At 36.6% G+C, this 17663-nt stretch overlaps 1 protein-coding gene across 1 annotated transcript in view; it reads right to left on the minus strand.

Annotated features, from left to right (window-relative positions):
• LOC114241341 (lachesin) overlaps window positions 1-17663 on the minus strand; it is a 120425-nt gene that overhangs the window by 33601 nt on the left and 69161 nt on the right. Inside the window, exons 4-5 of the mRNA XM_028172149.2 lie at window positions 11329-11514; window positions 9050-9239 (exon numbers count right to left, since the gene is read on the minus strand). Coding sequence (XP_028027950.2) covers window positions 9050-9239; window positions 11329-11514 — 376 coding nt within the window. The remainder of the gene's footprint in view (window positions 1-9049; window positions 9240-11328; window positions 11515-17663) is intronic.

The raw sequence follows: 17663 nt of genomic DNA on the forward strand, positions 1-17663 counted from the left end.
TTAAATTACAAATTCCAGAGCTAAGACAGCCGACCCGGCTCTCGGCCGATAGAAAAAACTATATTGAGCTTTTTTTTTTATTATTAAAAAATACGAAGTGTTCAAACGAGGGGTGAACGGCCACTAAAACGTTATGGTTACTGCGGTGACATTCGCACGAATACCTAACTTATAAAATTGGTAATCCCTACGCTACGGCCGCCCTAAGGGATCGTCTAAAGCAGTGATTCTCAACCACTGTTCCGCGGCACTTTTGTGTGCCGCCAAATTTTGCGAATATATAATAATGTTAATATTATTAAATTATATAATTTTAAAAGACAAACATTTTAAACATGAATATATATTTAAATCCACAAAAAAAAATTATAGTATATTTTAGTTTATTTCGTATATTAAAATTTTTTGATAAACTATTTATGCAGTGTGTTGTAAGTAAATAATTTTTATCTATTTTTTTTTTGTGTTAAATATGTGCCGCAACAAAAAAAAGGTTGAGAATCACTGGTCTAAAGCATTACTTACAACCTACAACGAATTAAGGATTATATTCGTTTCTCGATATTGTTTAACGTTATTCCCGTTTTAAGGTTTTTTTTATTCTTTTATGTAGGTCATGTCGCGGTATCCGAATCGGGTTTAACGGTACCGGATGAAATGTGATAATATTCAATAAGCGAAACGTGAACCTGTGACTAAAGATAAACGTTTTTTAGAGTTGTACGCTTACTATTACGTGCTGTTATATATTTTTTTTTTATTGCTTAGATGGATGGACGAGCTCACAGCCCACCTGGTGTTAAGTGGTTACTGGAGCCCATAGACATCTACAACGTAAATGCGCCACCCACCTCGAGATATAAGTTCTAAGATCTCAGTATAGTTACAACGGCTACCCCACCCTTCGAACCGAAACGCATTACTGCTTCACGGCGGAAATAGGCGAGGTGGTGGTACCTACCCGTGTGGACTCCCAAGAGGTCCTACCACCAGTGATTACGCAAATTATAATTTTGCGGGTTTGATTTTTATTACACGATGTTATTCCTTCACCGTGGAAGTCAATCGTGAACATTTGTTGAGTACGTATTTCATTAGAAAAATTGGTACCCGCCTGCGGGATTCGAACACCGATGCATCGCTACATACAAATGCACCGGACGTCTTATTCTTTAGGCCACAACAACTTCAGATTAAGAATCAGATTGTTACATGGGTTTTATTTATTTATAATATAATTTGTTTATTAGACATGTATTGCAAATGTGCATACAACACATTTACACTTGCATTTGCGTCCTTGGGGTGAACTGCGCCGTCTGGTGGTAGTGTTGACCGCGGTAACCCCCTTAGCTCATCCGGGTTCTGACCTCGGAGGGGATCGGATGCTTGGGCGAAGAGTGCAGAGGAGTCGTTTAGTGGGTAGGATCCTGAGTTTTATTGTTGCGCAATATTTTAATAAGTAGAATGATGAGCTTATTCTCAAGGCACTACAGAAGCTTCTCAATTATTCAGTCTAGTCATTGTGCGACTCCGACGTGGCTGTGTTAGCTATAAGCCATATTTTCGTGAAAAGGTATCAAACATTATCCTAGATACAATTCTTGACAAGATTATTTAATTCTCTTAACAAATCATGTCGTCATATAACAATCATGAAGTCGTCGTGGTCCAAGGGATAAGACGCCGGGTGGATTAAGCGGTGTTCAAATCCCGCAGACAGTTACCAATTTTTCTTATGAAATACGGACTTAACAAATGCTCACTATTGACTTTCAAGGTGAAGTATATAATATCGTGTAATAAAAATCAAACCCACCAAATTGTAAGTCTTCGTAATTACTGGAAGAAGGATGTCTTGTGAGTTTGTACAAATAGGTACCACCACCCCTGCCAATTTTTACTGTGAGGCTGTACTGCGTTTCGTTGGGAAAAAGAAGGAATGGCCCTTTGAGTAATATTTAGTGCCGGGTCATAAAATTCGAACTAGACAAACGTGACTTAAAAGGTGCACGACCGACCGTCATCTAGGTATCATCTTAATACGCTTAATTATGCATTATGGTATTTTATAGAGTACGGCATGGCGTAACGGCTTCATAATTTGTAGTCCTTATAACATTCCATAAGATAGGCAGTGGTGAATTTTCGCGCGAGAAAGTGCGGGTTTCACAATCGATAACTAGCGACAATATTTAAATTATCGTATTAAGGCCTATAATTATAATGCGATTACTATCAACAAGCTTCATATCTATATGTTTATATATATAAGTATTATCTATATATAAGTATATAAAAATGAATTGCTGTTCGTTAGTCTCGCCAAAACTCGAGAACGGCTGGACCGATTTGGCTAACTTTGGTCTTGAATTATTTGTGGAAGTCCAGAGAAGGTTTAAAAGGTAGATAAATATGAAAATGCTGGGAATTAAATAAAAATAACAATTTTGTTTTCCCTTTGATATTTCCCCCGTCGAACGGATTCCTTTTGTTTGTTTTAAGTTTATTTTATTTATCGATTGAGGCACTACGAAGTCTTCCGGGTCAGCTAGTTTTTAAATAAAAACAAAATATATTTAAACAAATAAAAAGTCCGGCCCCAAATTACGAATACCTGTGCTATGAGTACCAGACACTGACATTAGACAGTGTCAAGATAGAAACTTATATACATTTAAATACATACATCTATAGATAATAAGCACCCAGACACAGAGTAAGCAAATCTGTTCGTTACACGAATTTTTGCCTGATTTGGGAATCGAACTCACGACCCTCGGCGCGACAGTCAGTGGCGCTAACTACAAATTAACTACAGAGTCAGTCAAATCCAGTTTAGTAATAGCGCTGACCCCTTTAGTTTGAAACGGTATTTTTATGCAGTCATAAAAGTTTCAGTTGTGGTGCGATTATTTCCTTAAAAACACTGTTAGTTCTTGCAAGATTTGACAATCATCTAAGTTGTATAGTGATATAGACTTTTTTGCCACGTAGCATTCGGCTATGGAATGAGCTCCCCTCCACGGTGTTTCCCGAGCGCTATGACATGTCCTTCTTTAAAATAGGCTTGTGGAGAGCTGGCTTTCCTCACGTCCATGGGCGACGGTAACTATCCACCATCGGGTGGGCCGTATGCTCGTCTGCCTACAAGGGCAATAAAAAAAAAAAAAATCGAGTAACACTTCCGGCCTCACATAATCAATTATTTACGAACTAGTTAAGGTACATTCTAATGATTAGGCAATATATAGAAAACTTATTATTGTCTTATCATATAATTAGTAATTTCATAATCAAGTAATTTGTTGATTCATATTTCTTTATACTTATAATATTTTATTAGCGCCTTCCGCTTGACAGTTTCCGGCGCAATAAGCCTTTAATGTTATTTATGTTATATAATTCGATATTATTAAATAATAATTGTAAATAATCAACAGAATAATTAACATAAACAATGTTTAATATTACCCATTAATTTGTATTAAAATAGGTCAAGATGATTGTATAAATACTGGCGGTTAGCATATTTTTGATTCATTCGTATTCTACCCGTCCTAACGTGTAATGAAGAGAATATGTATATTATTTTGTGTGTGTTTTTTTAAATTTTTTTATTGCTTAGTTGGGTGGACGAGCTCACAGCCCACCTGGTGTTAAGTGGTTACTGGAGCCCATAGACATCCACAACGTAAATGCGCCACCCACCTTGAGATATAAGTTCTAAGGTCTCAAGTAAGTTACAACGGCTGCTCCACCCTTCAAACCGAAACGCATTACTGCTTCACGGCAGAAATAGGCAGGGTGGTAGTACCCACCCGCGTGGACTCACAACAGGCCCTACCACCTTTGTGTGGATATAAAGGATTGCAATTGTCGCCGCCACCCTGATAATCCTTTAACAATAGCTTGATACGAATACACCGGACGTCTTTAGTTTAGACCACTGTGATTGCAAGTACAGTAGTTCACTTCATATCTAATATTCGTGAATAGTTGATGTGTTTTACGTAGGTATTATTACAAAAATAGTAATGGCGCGAATTATTGCAAACCAGCAGTTACTTCACTGGATATGAGTACGTCGAGTGTGTTATCCATAAAACCACATGGGCTTGAATGACGTTCAATCGCCATAGTATTAATGGTTCTTTATATATAGCTATAAAGATCAACTTTCAATAAAGCAGTGTGTAGTTACAAACGAGTTTTTTATTGTATGCACGCTAAAACTGAACAATCTCAAATAAGATTAGTAGTGCAACTAAGAATCGGGTTAAACGACCTCATCGCCCAAATTGTGATTTTTTTAACAACTGATGACATATAAAATTCTTAGATTAAATATTAAAAGTTATTTGACTAATCTATAAAAACAAAATATGTATTACAGTCGTGTAATTAAAAGAAAAACAAATTTTTAATACACTAAACGAATTAAACTCATTACTAATATTTTTGTACATAAAAGAAACACCTATGTATAACTACACCTGTTAATTATAGAATATAAAATAACATAGTTTATTACTGTCGTAACATTTGTATGGTAATGCGCGATATCGGGTAAGCTCGAATTTTTTTATTATTAATTTCGAATTTAGGATCTTGTAGCGGTGAGCAGCAAAACCAGACCGACGCCGACGCCATATCGGAACCGGTGTGCCCAAAATGGCACTACAGCAGGCCAGTTTCTATAAAAGAACAACGGTGAGTAAATAGCGCTCCTAATGACGGCGCCGATGACTCATAATTTGCGATGTTACTGATCAGAATAAAAGATAAATTAGCATAAAAGTTGCTCGTTGTTTAGTTTAGGTTTGCGTTCAATCTATACTTAATATTATAAAGAGGAAAGATTTGTTTGTTTGTTTGTATTGAATAGGCTCCGAAACTACTGAACCGATTTGAAAAATTATTTCACTGTTTGGAAGCTACACATCTCCGAGTAACATAGGTTATTTTTTTTTTAACAAAAATTTGGGATTCTTATTAAAACTTTTGTTAAAGACCCGAGCGAAGCTGGAGCGGGCCACTAGTAATTTATACATTTAACAAAGCAATTCGACATAAAACCTCCATAGGCACAAACTCTGCGAATTATTCGATTCATTTCAAAGGAATCCCACTAAAAGGATCGCGAGACTAACTCAAAGCTTTTATATCTCGTTTTAAGGCGTCTTATTGTCTTGGCGGTATATGTATTAAAGCTTGCTTTCTCTTGCGTAAATAAAATCCAATGGAAAGGAGAAGTGCTCGAGAGCAAGCACAGGGGGGCCGGGGGTCTAGATGTAATGTCTCATGCGAGCGTCGGGCACAATGCAAAGTAGATTGAATTGGAAAAAGACTTGAACAGAATAGCGGCTTTCGGCACCCCGGGGAAAAGGAAAACTCACTCAGTCGGGCTAACAATGAGAACAGTGCCCATAGATGGGTAGCAGTTTGTCGCTTTGCATTGTAAAGCTCGGCTTTCTTTTTGATGAACTTAATATCATTTTAGACGTCTAATATGAAAACGGATACACTTACTGTCATAGTGCTCCGGTAAAGGAATCTATTATTATGGTTCTTGTGTGTGGCTAAGCAAAGCAAATTTTTGATCATATAATAATACTAGCTGTACCTGTCGGCTTCGCTGGGCATTTAAAATTAACATTATTATTTCTCACCCCCCACAAAGATTCTCATCATTAACGCCCTCGCAACTGGTGTAGGGAGTCCAACACTCATATAAATATTAGCCTATTCATATTCATTAAGTACATGTATTTTCTACATGGATACCAAGTTTCAAGTCAATCGGATGCATGGTTCAGTAGTTATAACGGAACATCCGTAAAAACCACTGTAGATTTATATATTAGTATAGATTCCTAGTGGTAGGACCTCTTGTGAGTCCGCACAGGTAGATACCACCACCCTGCCTATTTTTGTCGTGAAGCAGTAATGCGTTTCGGTTTGAAGGGTGAGGCAGCCGTCGTAACTATACTGAGACCTTAGAACTTATATCTCAAGGTGGGTGGTGCATTAACGTTGTAGATGTCTATGGGCTCCAGTAACCACTTAACACCAGGATTGTGAGCTCGTCCACACATCCAAGCAATAAAAAAATATTTTTTTCCTACTAGTAATCGTTGGTCATATACCTGCTAAGTTCACAATCAGGCCGCGGTCTACTGCTGCAGATTCTATTCGGAATCAGTGAGGAAGGATTGTCCAATGTCATCAATCAGGTAAGTCGTTAGGCGGTTGGACAAAAAAGTCAAATAATTGTAGAGATCGAAAAATTCAAAAACATTTAGTATTATCTGTTAGTGTAATATCTTCTTCTATAGCTGCTTAAGACTTTCGCTGATTAGTGACCAATTAGTGTTTTTATTGGCAGCTAACAATATAATTATCATCATATGTTGATGAGACCATTACAAACATAGTAGTAATATTAGTTAATCTATTAGAGTTTTAGGAGAAATAATTGAAGAAGGGAAAATTCATAACCTGCATAGTAAATACGGCTACCCTCATAATTATTGATGAAACAAGTGATTTAATGAGTAGGTCGGTTATTAGATGGTGATATCACCAGGTGAATGCCGTCACCAATCTTGGAACAAAAGGTTCTCACTATATACTTAAATATAACTTCAATAGATGTTGATTTCAGTAAAACCTCTATTGTTAAGAATCTCGGTGTACTGTTTGATACTCAGATCTCCTAAAATCACTGTGTAGACAGTGATTTTAGTGTGTAGTGTAGATTTTACTGTGGTAGATAGTCCAAAATGTTTAGATAAGCATAAAGTTCATCAATGAAATTTATGTTTGCATGAACATATTGATATTTCTATAAAATGCCTACTTATATACGCACAGCTGAAATTTCCCGTCCCTATCTGTAAAATATTTAAAAAAACATCATTCGTGTAGAAAAAGGCCTGGATGAGTGCGTTGCCAATTATAGAACATATTATTATACATACGAGTATATACGTCTCTCCATCGAAGATCCGAAACAGTTATCTGGAACCCAATATAGCCCCCTATGATTTTAATTACAGTCATTTTAATGACATAGATCTAATGAGTGGACTAACTTATTTGGTTCTCGTCCCTTCTAATGTCGCAGCGTTCTTGCCTTATTCCAGGACTAACTCTACTCTTTTCGTAGAATGATGAATTCCATAAGCTAGTTTTAATGGAAATTAATAAACTTATTTCGACTACTATTTGGATAGGGGCATAATCGTATTGCTTGAAACTAGTACGCCAGGCCAGTGTTATCTTGTGGACCAAGAAGATTACAATTGTTTTCTACATATCCGTAGTCACCATCAAAGTATGAAATGCTCAATCAAGATTCTTCTGATATATAATTAGCGTTATTCACAGCGAAGAGTCGCCGAATTTCACTTGTCTATGTATTTGTATAAAGGCCACAAAAATATTTACTTCGACAAGATACGATACGAGCACGTAGGCGACATCTTATCATCAAGCGAGTCAGCTCATTTGCCGTCATGGATCGTAAAAATATAAAATTTTATGGATAGAGTGCCCTGTAAATATGTTTAAAGCAGAACTGGTTTATGGCTCTCCTTAACACTGGGTAAATCCAACCAAAGAGGGTAAGCATCGAAAGGTAAGTGCCAATTTTTAATTATGAAAATAATTAAAAATGTTAAATCGCTGGCTGGTTATTAAAAAAGGCTTTTATCGAATGTACGCGACTTGCATAAGTATTTTTTTAAAAAGCTTACTCATAGAATTCATTAAATTTAAATATTTGCAATGTACGAACCTTATTTGTTCATAAAATATTTTAATTTTTAAACCGAGAAACGTTCACCGTTTGCAAATTCCAATTTTGGAATGCTTGAGTTGTTTTTCTACCTATTTTTGATTGACGATTTTACGTGTTTTTGTTCTGTATTCAATTTTAAAATATGTGCAATTAGTTATATCACCAATGACGTATTTCGGGGCTATTTTAGTTAAATTAAATCCTACTGGTTTCTTTAAAAATCCGTAAGCCGCCAGCACTGATCATTTAACGGTTGCTCTTGTAACATATAATGCCTTAGTAGGTCTTAGAATAAAAACACTCGATATCTACAATGTCTCAGAAATATTTATATAATTATTAGTAAATATTTTAGGTGGCAGAGTAGCCTGCATAATATTTTTTCGATTCTCGCAAACTGTACAAAATGATTAGATACTATGTTTAATCTTGTGTTTAATAGGATGGGTTTTCTTAACTTGACTGTTGAAGTTCATGTTCGTTTTGGCTCAAGGATCGGGCCAATTTTTACAATTAATTATCAAGAAAAAATAATGAAAAAGATATTAACACTAGAATGTTCTTTATTACTCACTTTGCATTTTATAGTGCTTGCTAAATTATTTAGATTCTTCACAGAAATTAAATTATGTTTTGCGTAACAATTCAGTCCCTTAATTGCTGGACTTAAGATGTAAGAAGACTTAATTGTAAGACACTGAAATATAGCGTGACTTCTTGAAATCTATAATAAGATTAAATCGTTCGCTTTTGTATAAAATTTGTACTGAATATAGTTCCTCTAGCAAACATGTTCTAGAGATGTATTAGTTGTGTTAATGAATGAGTTAATTAATTCAGTAGAAAGATGATCATTTGAGAGCTTGTACTGCTATTAATATTTATATTTAGACGTGCAGATGCGCTCACGGCCGACCTGATAATAAAAGAGTACTGGAATAATCACATGGAGACAAGAAGTTGAAGTCACAGCATATATATGTACATACAGCTGCTATTCTATCTATTAAATCGGAAGGCATCATTGTTTCCGAAGAAACTGGCTAGAAGTTGGTACCGACCAATGCAAACGATAGAGAATGATTGAATGGGCAATCACGATGGCTGTAATGCTAATAGCGTCTCCTTATAAAAAAATCTTTTTGATTCTTTTATTCAATTGTATGCTTTAGTTTTCGTTCACTTATTTAGGGTTCTGCATTTTTTAACAATAATATTAATTAAAATAACAGATATTAAGCTTACCTTTCTTTTCTCGTCCTCCGTCATGCCTAAACACAATGGGTTTGTTGTTCTGTCGACGCCACAGCACAGCGGGAGTTGGCAGCCCTGTGGCCGTACACGTTAACCTGATACTGCCGCCTTCTTGAGCCGAACTACCTTCAGTTGCCGAATCGACTATATCCGGTGGGATCACTACAGATAAGTGACCCATCTGAAAGGAGCTTGTACATAAATTATCGATTGCAAAGATAGGTTTACTTTATCTTTTATGAAGAAGTTTGTTTGGTTTTACGATAGATATCTTATCATTGTGCGTGAGAGTCTAAGAGGACTCACAGCCGTATACCACAACCTTAAAGGATGTGGTCGTGTTATGTCAAGTTTATTGTCAGTAACCCTCACTCACAGTTAACCTGATAATTAGTTATGGGAACCTATAGACACCCCAATGTGAACACTGCCACAGACCGCGCTATTTTAATCGTATATTGGACGTTCCACCCTGCAAATCAGAAGTGTGACTATTACACGGCAAGAATTAAGGCCGGATGACACTGCCTATCGGTGCGAGCTTACATACGGATTTTATTACACGTAGTTGCTCAATAGCAGTCATTCATGAAGATATAATAGATGCGTAGAGCCTTAAAAAGTGGCATTTGCCAGTGGGATTTCAATATTGGCATAGTCGCATCGTTTGACACAAGTAACAACACGTTTTATGTTCTTATATTTAGGTCATGACGACTTCAGATCCTAAGCTTCTAATCCTGTTCTGCAAATACCGCTCGCACGAAATTTGGGAGTATTTTGGATATAGAATCTTGCAGACGTCTTGATCAGAGTAACTGTCGCCTAAAATTAGCATTTTGGTACTTGATAGGACTTTGTATTTTTTCAGATACTGTTGTTTGTAATCGAGCTTATTTGAGAGTGAACACGGCTTATACTATTTAACAGTGTTTTATTTTATTAATGACTAATTAGTTAAAGAAAAGATTGATATTTCTTCTTGCTCTTCACTTTTTTCCTATTTCAAATGAAACAAAACAAATAATTAAAGTTAAATTCGTTGCCAAAAAAACCTCATTTGTAATCCACACATCTTCTTCGTCGCTTTCTTTATTGCTGAAGGTCGTGTCCCTGAAACTTGACCGTGGCCTGTCTCGTGAGCTGTTTCCATCTCGTTCGGTCCTCAGCTTCTCAAATGGCGGTTGCTACTAGCAGCCCAGTTAGGGCGGTTATTTGATCACACCAACGGCTAGGTAATGGGCCGCGGGGTTTCTTTCCTACTGGTTTGCGCGTCACAATCACTTTGTCCAAGTTATCTGACTGTCGGCGGGCAATATGACCGAAGTAGCTGAGGATCCTCTAGTAACGGATTGTTGAGAGCCTGACTCGGATTCGAAGCTGATCTTGGATAGATTTATTTGTCCTCTTGGCCGTCCACGGAATTCAGAGCATTCGTAATCCACACAATGACATATATTAATCCAAAGGCGGCTTAGATCCTAGCCCGAGAATTACTTTTATTAAATCATTAAAAATAAAAAAATCACTCAGTAGGACCAACCAACCGCGCTATGTTTATCGGTGACGTAATTTCCTTTAAATGAATTTTCAGTAAACATGAGGCTATGCTCTATACATTGACGTCGTAACCTACAATGACCTTAACAATATTATTGTGAGCTACAAATGACCTTAAAATTAATTTAATAAGCTGTAATGACCTTCACATTAAGCTGTTTCGCTGTCGGATCACTACAGTAATAAATTATTTAGTATTCGATAGTTTACGTATGGCAGTGGATCTTATGTAGACTTGTTTCTTTATTTATCGAACGCCGTTAAATTAAATAAATTTTGCTACTACTAAATGCAAGTGACAAATATTACGCCAAAAACTGCATGAGGCAAAATTTGTAGACGGCCACGCAGCGGCGTTCTAGGATTGCCAGTGACCATAAATTATGTTAGCTACTTACTAAGCGGTTTATCTTCGACAACAACTAAAAAAAGTTTTCTAATAAAAAAACTTTTTTGATATATTTTGTTAACCAAACTTGATACTAAGTTTTTTTTTTTTAATTCCAAAAGTCCCTTATTTATTTCATTAAAAGACAGGTTGCCTGATGAAATATTTAAAATTTTCATACAATTTAATAATTGACATGAATGTTACATACTTTTTATTTTGGACTCTTCAAATACTTTACCGGTAACTTTTTATTAGCATGGTGAATCCAATTCAGAATTATTTCACTCCGTTTCAAAGCGATATATAAACACAAACTTACCTGACTTTTCATTGGATCAGTGTTGACTTGACACATGTATGTACCGGAATCGTTTGGCTGCACGTTGCTGACGCGCAGTTTCCACGTATTGTGGTTATTGTACGTGACGGAGAGGCGAGGGTTCAGAGCCACCATGTTCGTGTGTATCGCCAAGATTGCTTTCGAATCTGACTTTATCCACGCCACCTGACGATAAAATAACGAATCAAATTTCGAATGTGTTTCGATTTTCGGGCTAATAATAAATAAATAAATATTTACTAACAATCACGCCACGTTAACTGATCCCGTGATAAGTTCGTAAAGAACTTGTGTTACAGGTACCAGATAACGGAAATAAATGTAAGATTTTTATTATACACATATATATATTTAATATACATCCATAACCCTGGAAAAGACATTTATATTTATCATACAAATATCTTCTCTTGGCGGGATTCGAACCCGCGACCGACCATGTCACTTACCACTACACCAGACGGCCGTTAAACGTTGAAGTTTAATGTAAAATTTCATTTATTTATAACATTAAACGTTTATGTACATTAAACTTCATTTATTTATTCATTTTTATTTTTATTTATTTATTTTATTTATTCCATTCAAAGTCAGGCTTACAGCTTGCACCAAAACGCTTGACTCGTTAACACAAAAAACATTATTAAAATTATTAAGTGCTATTTATTATTACGCTAAAAATAACATTATTTTGGGAAAAGTATTCCCTACTATCGGCAAATACGTCAGCATCCTGGATTTCGGACAGAAATTCGTTCAATAGCGCAATTGCCCTGGCCGTTGGACAGTTCCTAGCTCTATGGGTCCGCAGCCCCGCCAACGCCGCCAATAAGTGGTGGTGGCAGCGCACTCCCACGGGCATTTGCCGTAGTGCCAAGGGATTATTGACTCTATTCTGTAATAAAGAACAGTAATGTACGAGTAGAGTTCATCATTATAATATTCGAAAATATTTTTAACGTTGCTCGCGATAGTGTTGCCTGCTAAACGGGCAAATAGCGTAAACTTTTTTTTTTTTTTCGGACCGGGTCCGATCCTCCTATGAGGTCCCCGCGCCTAGGGTGCGCGCGGAGTATGTGAGACTCAACGATCTGCAGGTGTTGAGAGCAGATCGCGGGCCCAAGGATTTTAGGACCCACCCACTAAACGACTCCCCTGCACTCTTACACCCGACATCCGATCTCCGTCCGGGGTCAGAACCCGGTCAGAGTAGGGGGGTTCCCGCGGTCAACACTACAACCAGACACGCGGCGCCACCCCGAGGACGCCCGACCGGCGGGTCGTTGAGGCGATAGTCGACGAACAACGACGTCGGTCTCCGCGGTACGGCGGCCCTACCAGGCCGCCCGGGCGGTGCCGCTGGTGTTCCGGGATACCCCGCTGGGAAATAGCGTAACCTAACCTAACCAAAACCCATACAACCCGGACACGAATGTCGCTACTTCCACAAAACCTGAAGACGATGTATCAATTGTATTATATAAGCGGCTGTCGTACCATTCAAATTAAAATGCGTGACTGCTTCCTGGTAGTAGTAGGTAGTATCGTAGTATTGTGGTATTAGGCACCATGGTACACATGGTACAGGCTCATAATGCAGGCTACGGTAAAATTACGTACGAAATAAAGACTTCCACATAACCGGATTCGATGTATCAATTGTATTATATAAACGGCTGTCATACCCTTCAAATTAAAATGCGTGACTGCTTCGTGGCAGTAGTAGGTAGTATTGTGGTATCGTGGTATCAGGCACCATGGTACACACTGTACAGGCTCAAGGCTCATAGTACGGGTACGGTAAAATTACGTACGCAATACAGACAGCAAAACAGAAGTATTTTGCTGTGAAGACGAATGGAGATTAAAATTGTAATTTCAAATTCTCACATAGAGCTATATACAAACATCACACGGAAATAAAATTAACAATGCAATTAGAATAAGTATAAAACAAAGCATTTCCCTCGGGCGTGCATAAAAGCGTAAATTCTCATTTTATTCAGCTAAGATAAACTGTCATAAATCGCTCTCGTTCCCTGCAAATCCTTCAAATATAAACCATTTGTATTGTCTACCACAGAGCACTGACTTGAACGTTGCAAACTGAGGGCGCTACACGTGAAATTATAGAGCTTCAGAGGAATGCACGTCGTCTCGTCGGCGCCGCTTCCAGCATTTTTCATGTGACATCTCGCTTTGTTGCGGTCGGAAAATAAATTAGTAACAGTTTCATTGTTTGCGAGAATTATTTCAGACGAGTACCATTACAAGCGGGCTTGTTCTAGAAATGCGGGCGGACTGTTCTGTTCTCATGACTTGTGCATAAACATTATGTGCATTTATAATACAAACGTTTTTAATTGTCACACCTATACTGTGTCGTATTATGCAGTTATTGTTGAAGAATTGCTACTTAATTTTTTTATGCAATCAAATGTAGGTATATAGATATATCGTATAATGTAGGTATATCTTTGTAAGCGCGAAATATACTCTACACACTACCAGATATATTTATAGAAATCAAATAAAACTGTAATGTCTTATGATGATATCGAAGGATAGTATTTTTACTATATCACATAGTGAATTGCTCTTTAGAAATATCAATACGCATACTGTATATTCAATGTTCATGTGTCCGCTCTCTGTTTGATTGTTCGGAATGATTTTCGAAACAGTCAAGTCGATCCTGGTGAGATTTTCATTGTTAAGCATTAGGTAATTTATCACAATACATATTACAAGGGTTGAACTTAATTCGATCTCTTTGAAGAACTGCAAGGTAGACATGTAGTGAAGTAGTCGGAATGATAATATAACGGTCTAAAGATAATAAGTATATATTAAAAATAAAAATTAATTAATTTTGCTTAATTAGTGAGAGAGTCCGCACTGGTCCGGTTTGAAGAAGAACGTGGTTATTTCACCAAGTAATGTACACTCCTTTTAGTCTCGAGTTGAACGACCATCCAGCCAGATTACGGTTATCACATTTTTATAATCGGTCCCATGTTTTACCGAAATCTCATTCACAAAGTACGTTTTTGTGCAAATTTAAAATCACTGTCATATACACTTTAAAGCTATATTATAAAGAATAGAAAGCAAGAAGTGGACAAGAAAATGGACACAGGGGCTACCGAGGAAGGAGCTCACAAAAAATCGAGGAAGCCAGGCCAATAGATGAGTGGTCGAAATTAAGTAAAAATAGTGGGTCCATTTTGGAAAAAATCGTACAAAACTGAATGGAGTGGAGAGCTTTGCACTTATGGATGTTGAACTTTTGTCAACTGCAACTCTCTCTCTGTTTCAAACAAGCACTATTTCAGATTTCACATTCTCTCGTTGTGCAAAGAAGGAAGTTTGGAAAGTAGAAGTAGAAGATAGCAGTCGTTGTGGTCTAAAAGTTAAGACGTCCGGTGCATTTGTATCTAGCGATGCACCGGTGTTCCAATCTCAGGCGGGTACCAATTTTTCTAATGGAATACGTACTCAACAAATGTTCACGATTGGCTTCCACGGTGAAAGAATAACATCGTTTAATAAAAATCAAGCCCGCAAAATTATAATTTGCGTAATTACTGATGGTAGGACCTCTTGTGAGTCCGCGAGCGTAGGTACCACCACCCTGCCTATTTCTGCCGTGAAGCAGTAATGCGTTTCGGTTTGAAGGGTGGGTCTGCCGTTGTAACTATACTTGAGACCTTAGAACTTATATCTCTAGGTGTGTGTCGCATTTACGTTGTAGATTGTCTATGGGTTCAAATAACCACTTAACACCAGGTGGGCTGTGAGCTCGTCCACACATCTAGGCAATAAAAAAAAATTATTATACTATTCATAACTTGTCTATGGATGTTGAACTTTTGTCAACTGCAACTCTCTCTGTTTCTAACTAAGCACTATTTCAGATTTCACTTTCTCTCGCTGCGCGAAGAAGGAAGTTTGAAAAGTATTATATAAGAAGTAAGTTTCATGGGATTCAAGCATTTAAGCAATAAGAAACAAGATTTTATTCCAATGAAGGCCTAAAATCCAAGTTCAGATATGGAAACCATAGTCCAATTTTGTTTAATCTACGGCATGTGTATGTATGTTTTACACTAAAATTCTAAATATATGTACTCATATAATAAATAGATTGTGTAGAATATTGTCAATTAAGCAGATAACATCGAGGACCCTATTGTTCGAGACACGAAAGGAACAATCGAGATGATAATAATCTATTGGCTTGAATGAACATACTTAAATACTAATGCGATTGTAACCAAGATTTGGTTTGTCTCGTCTGTAATAATCATATATACCCGTATGAAAGTAGTAAGGACTGGTTTGTAATATTAACCTTTATACAAAGTAGTTCCTTAGGTTAAGTCGGAGCTGGACGTTTTTGAAATTTGCTTGTTTTTTCCTGTGGTATTTTGCAGTTATATTTATCTATATTTATAAAAATGAATTGCTGTTCGTCAGTCTCGCTAAAACTCGAGAGCGGCTGGACTGAATTGGTTAATTTTGGTCTTGAATTATTTGTGGAAGTCCAGAGAAGGTTTAAAAGGTATATAAATATGAAAATGCTCGGAATTAAATAAAAATAACAATTTTGTTTTTCCTTTGATGTGTCTCCCGTCGGACGGATTCCTTTTGTTTGTTTTAAGTTTATTTTATACAAAAATTTAGGTCGATTGAGGCACTACGAAGTCTGCCGGGTCAGCTAGTTTCAAAATATAAAACTATCAATTATTGATAGTTGATTTATGTTATAACAACTCTAGTTATTGTAAAGTACTTTTTTAATGTTTATTTTATTTTTATTATAGCGATGTAAAATTACTGAGAATAGCATAGTAGGAAATTAATTCTCAAAGTTTAGAGAGTTCGGATAAGAAAAGTCTCTGAAAATGACATGAACTTTTTGTAAGGCTCTAAATAGTACAGGTGAACTCCATTGTGTGGGGGTGAGTGGTGGAAAATGAGTATTGGTATAATTACTCGTGTTTGAGTGTATCTGGAAGCTGCACTGGTAATTTTAATATCATTATTGTAACCATTTTTGTGGGACAGTCATTACACCACGTAATTGAATCTTCAACTCATATCTGAAGGTAGGTGAGTGTCTGATGTCTATGGGCTACAACAACTAATTTACAATGTGAAAGGCCGTAGGCTCGTCTGGCCATCTAGCGTAATCATGAAATTGATAATTATTATATAATTTTCTTGATAAAACTGCGAGAAATAAATAGATATTTCAGTTCGATTTGCTCATTCATTGGAAATTTTGTTTTTTAATTAATGCATACAAAATGTGTTGCTCTGTGGTTACAAGCAGTAAAGCTAGTCTAAAACTACACATATACTATGTCGTAATAATACGGTCGCCCGAACTCATTATCATTCAGAAGTGTACGCAGACAACTCTATAAAGAAACCTAGTGAAACTTCACTTTTTATTGCGGAGTATGGCAAGCGAATATCGTTGCAGTGATGAAAATAGATTATAAATACCCATATGGCGACATTGATCGAAACCAGTTTGTCGTGAAGCAATTTTTATTTGCATCTAAGCAACCTTATCGACCTTATTTAACCCATTAAACCACCAATTAACAGTTCATAAAGGCAGTGAAGTATTTGTTTTTCGTCCTTTGTTGATTATAACGCGAATGCATGAGGTGCCATTGAAAAGATTTTATTCGAATGGAAATAAGTTTATAAAACTACCATTCGTATAATATAGTACCAACGACATTTTCATGATGAGATGTTTGTGAAGGTTGTTTGAATTCGTGGCTACACCGGTTATTGAGATGTATTCAAAACTGTTTGTTTAGATTGAAAATTTAACATAATGTATGTAAAGTAAGTATTATAAAATCTAATAATAAAAATCTGTTTGAGCGTACCGTTTGCGCGTACGTATATGCACATGTAGACATTTATTTAAAACTAGCTTTTGACCGCGACTCCGTCCGCGTGGAATAGTTACTTGGACATAACGCTAAATTTTACCCCCCACTTCATTTACGTAGAAAGTGAAAATATTTTTGAATTATAGAATGTTAAGGAGCTACTTAAGCCCCTATTTTGAAACATTCTATATTGGTGCTCCACTTATATTGGTCTTACTGTGATGTTAAAAAGCCTATAAGTCTTCCACAATAAATGGACTATCTAACACTGAAAGAATTTTTCAAATCGAACCAGTAGTTTCTGAGATTAGCGCATTCAAACTAACAAACTCTTCAGCTTTATAATATGAGTATAGATAATTAAAGTGAGTTGGTTTCCATTTTATTGGCCGGATA

This window comes from Bombyx mandarina, chromosome 06 (genome assembly GCF_030267445.1).
Source record: "Bombyx mandarina strain Sakado chromosome 06, ASM3026744v2".
In the NCBI taxonomy this organism is placed as follows: domain Eukaryota; kingdom Metazoa; phylum Arthropoda; class Insecta; order Lepidoptera; family Bombycidae; genus Bombyx; species Bombyx mandarina.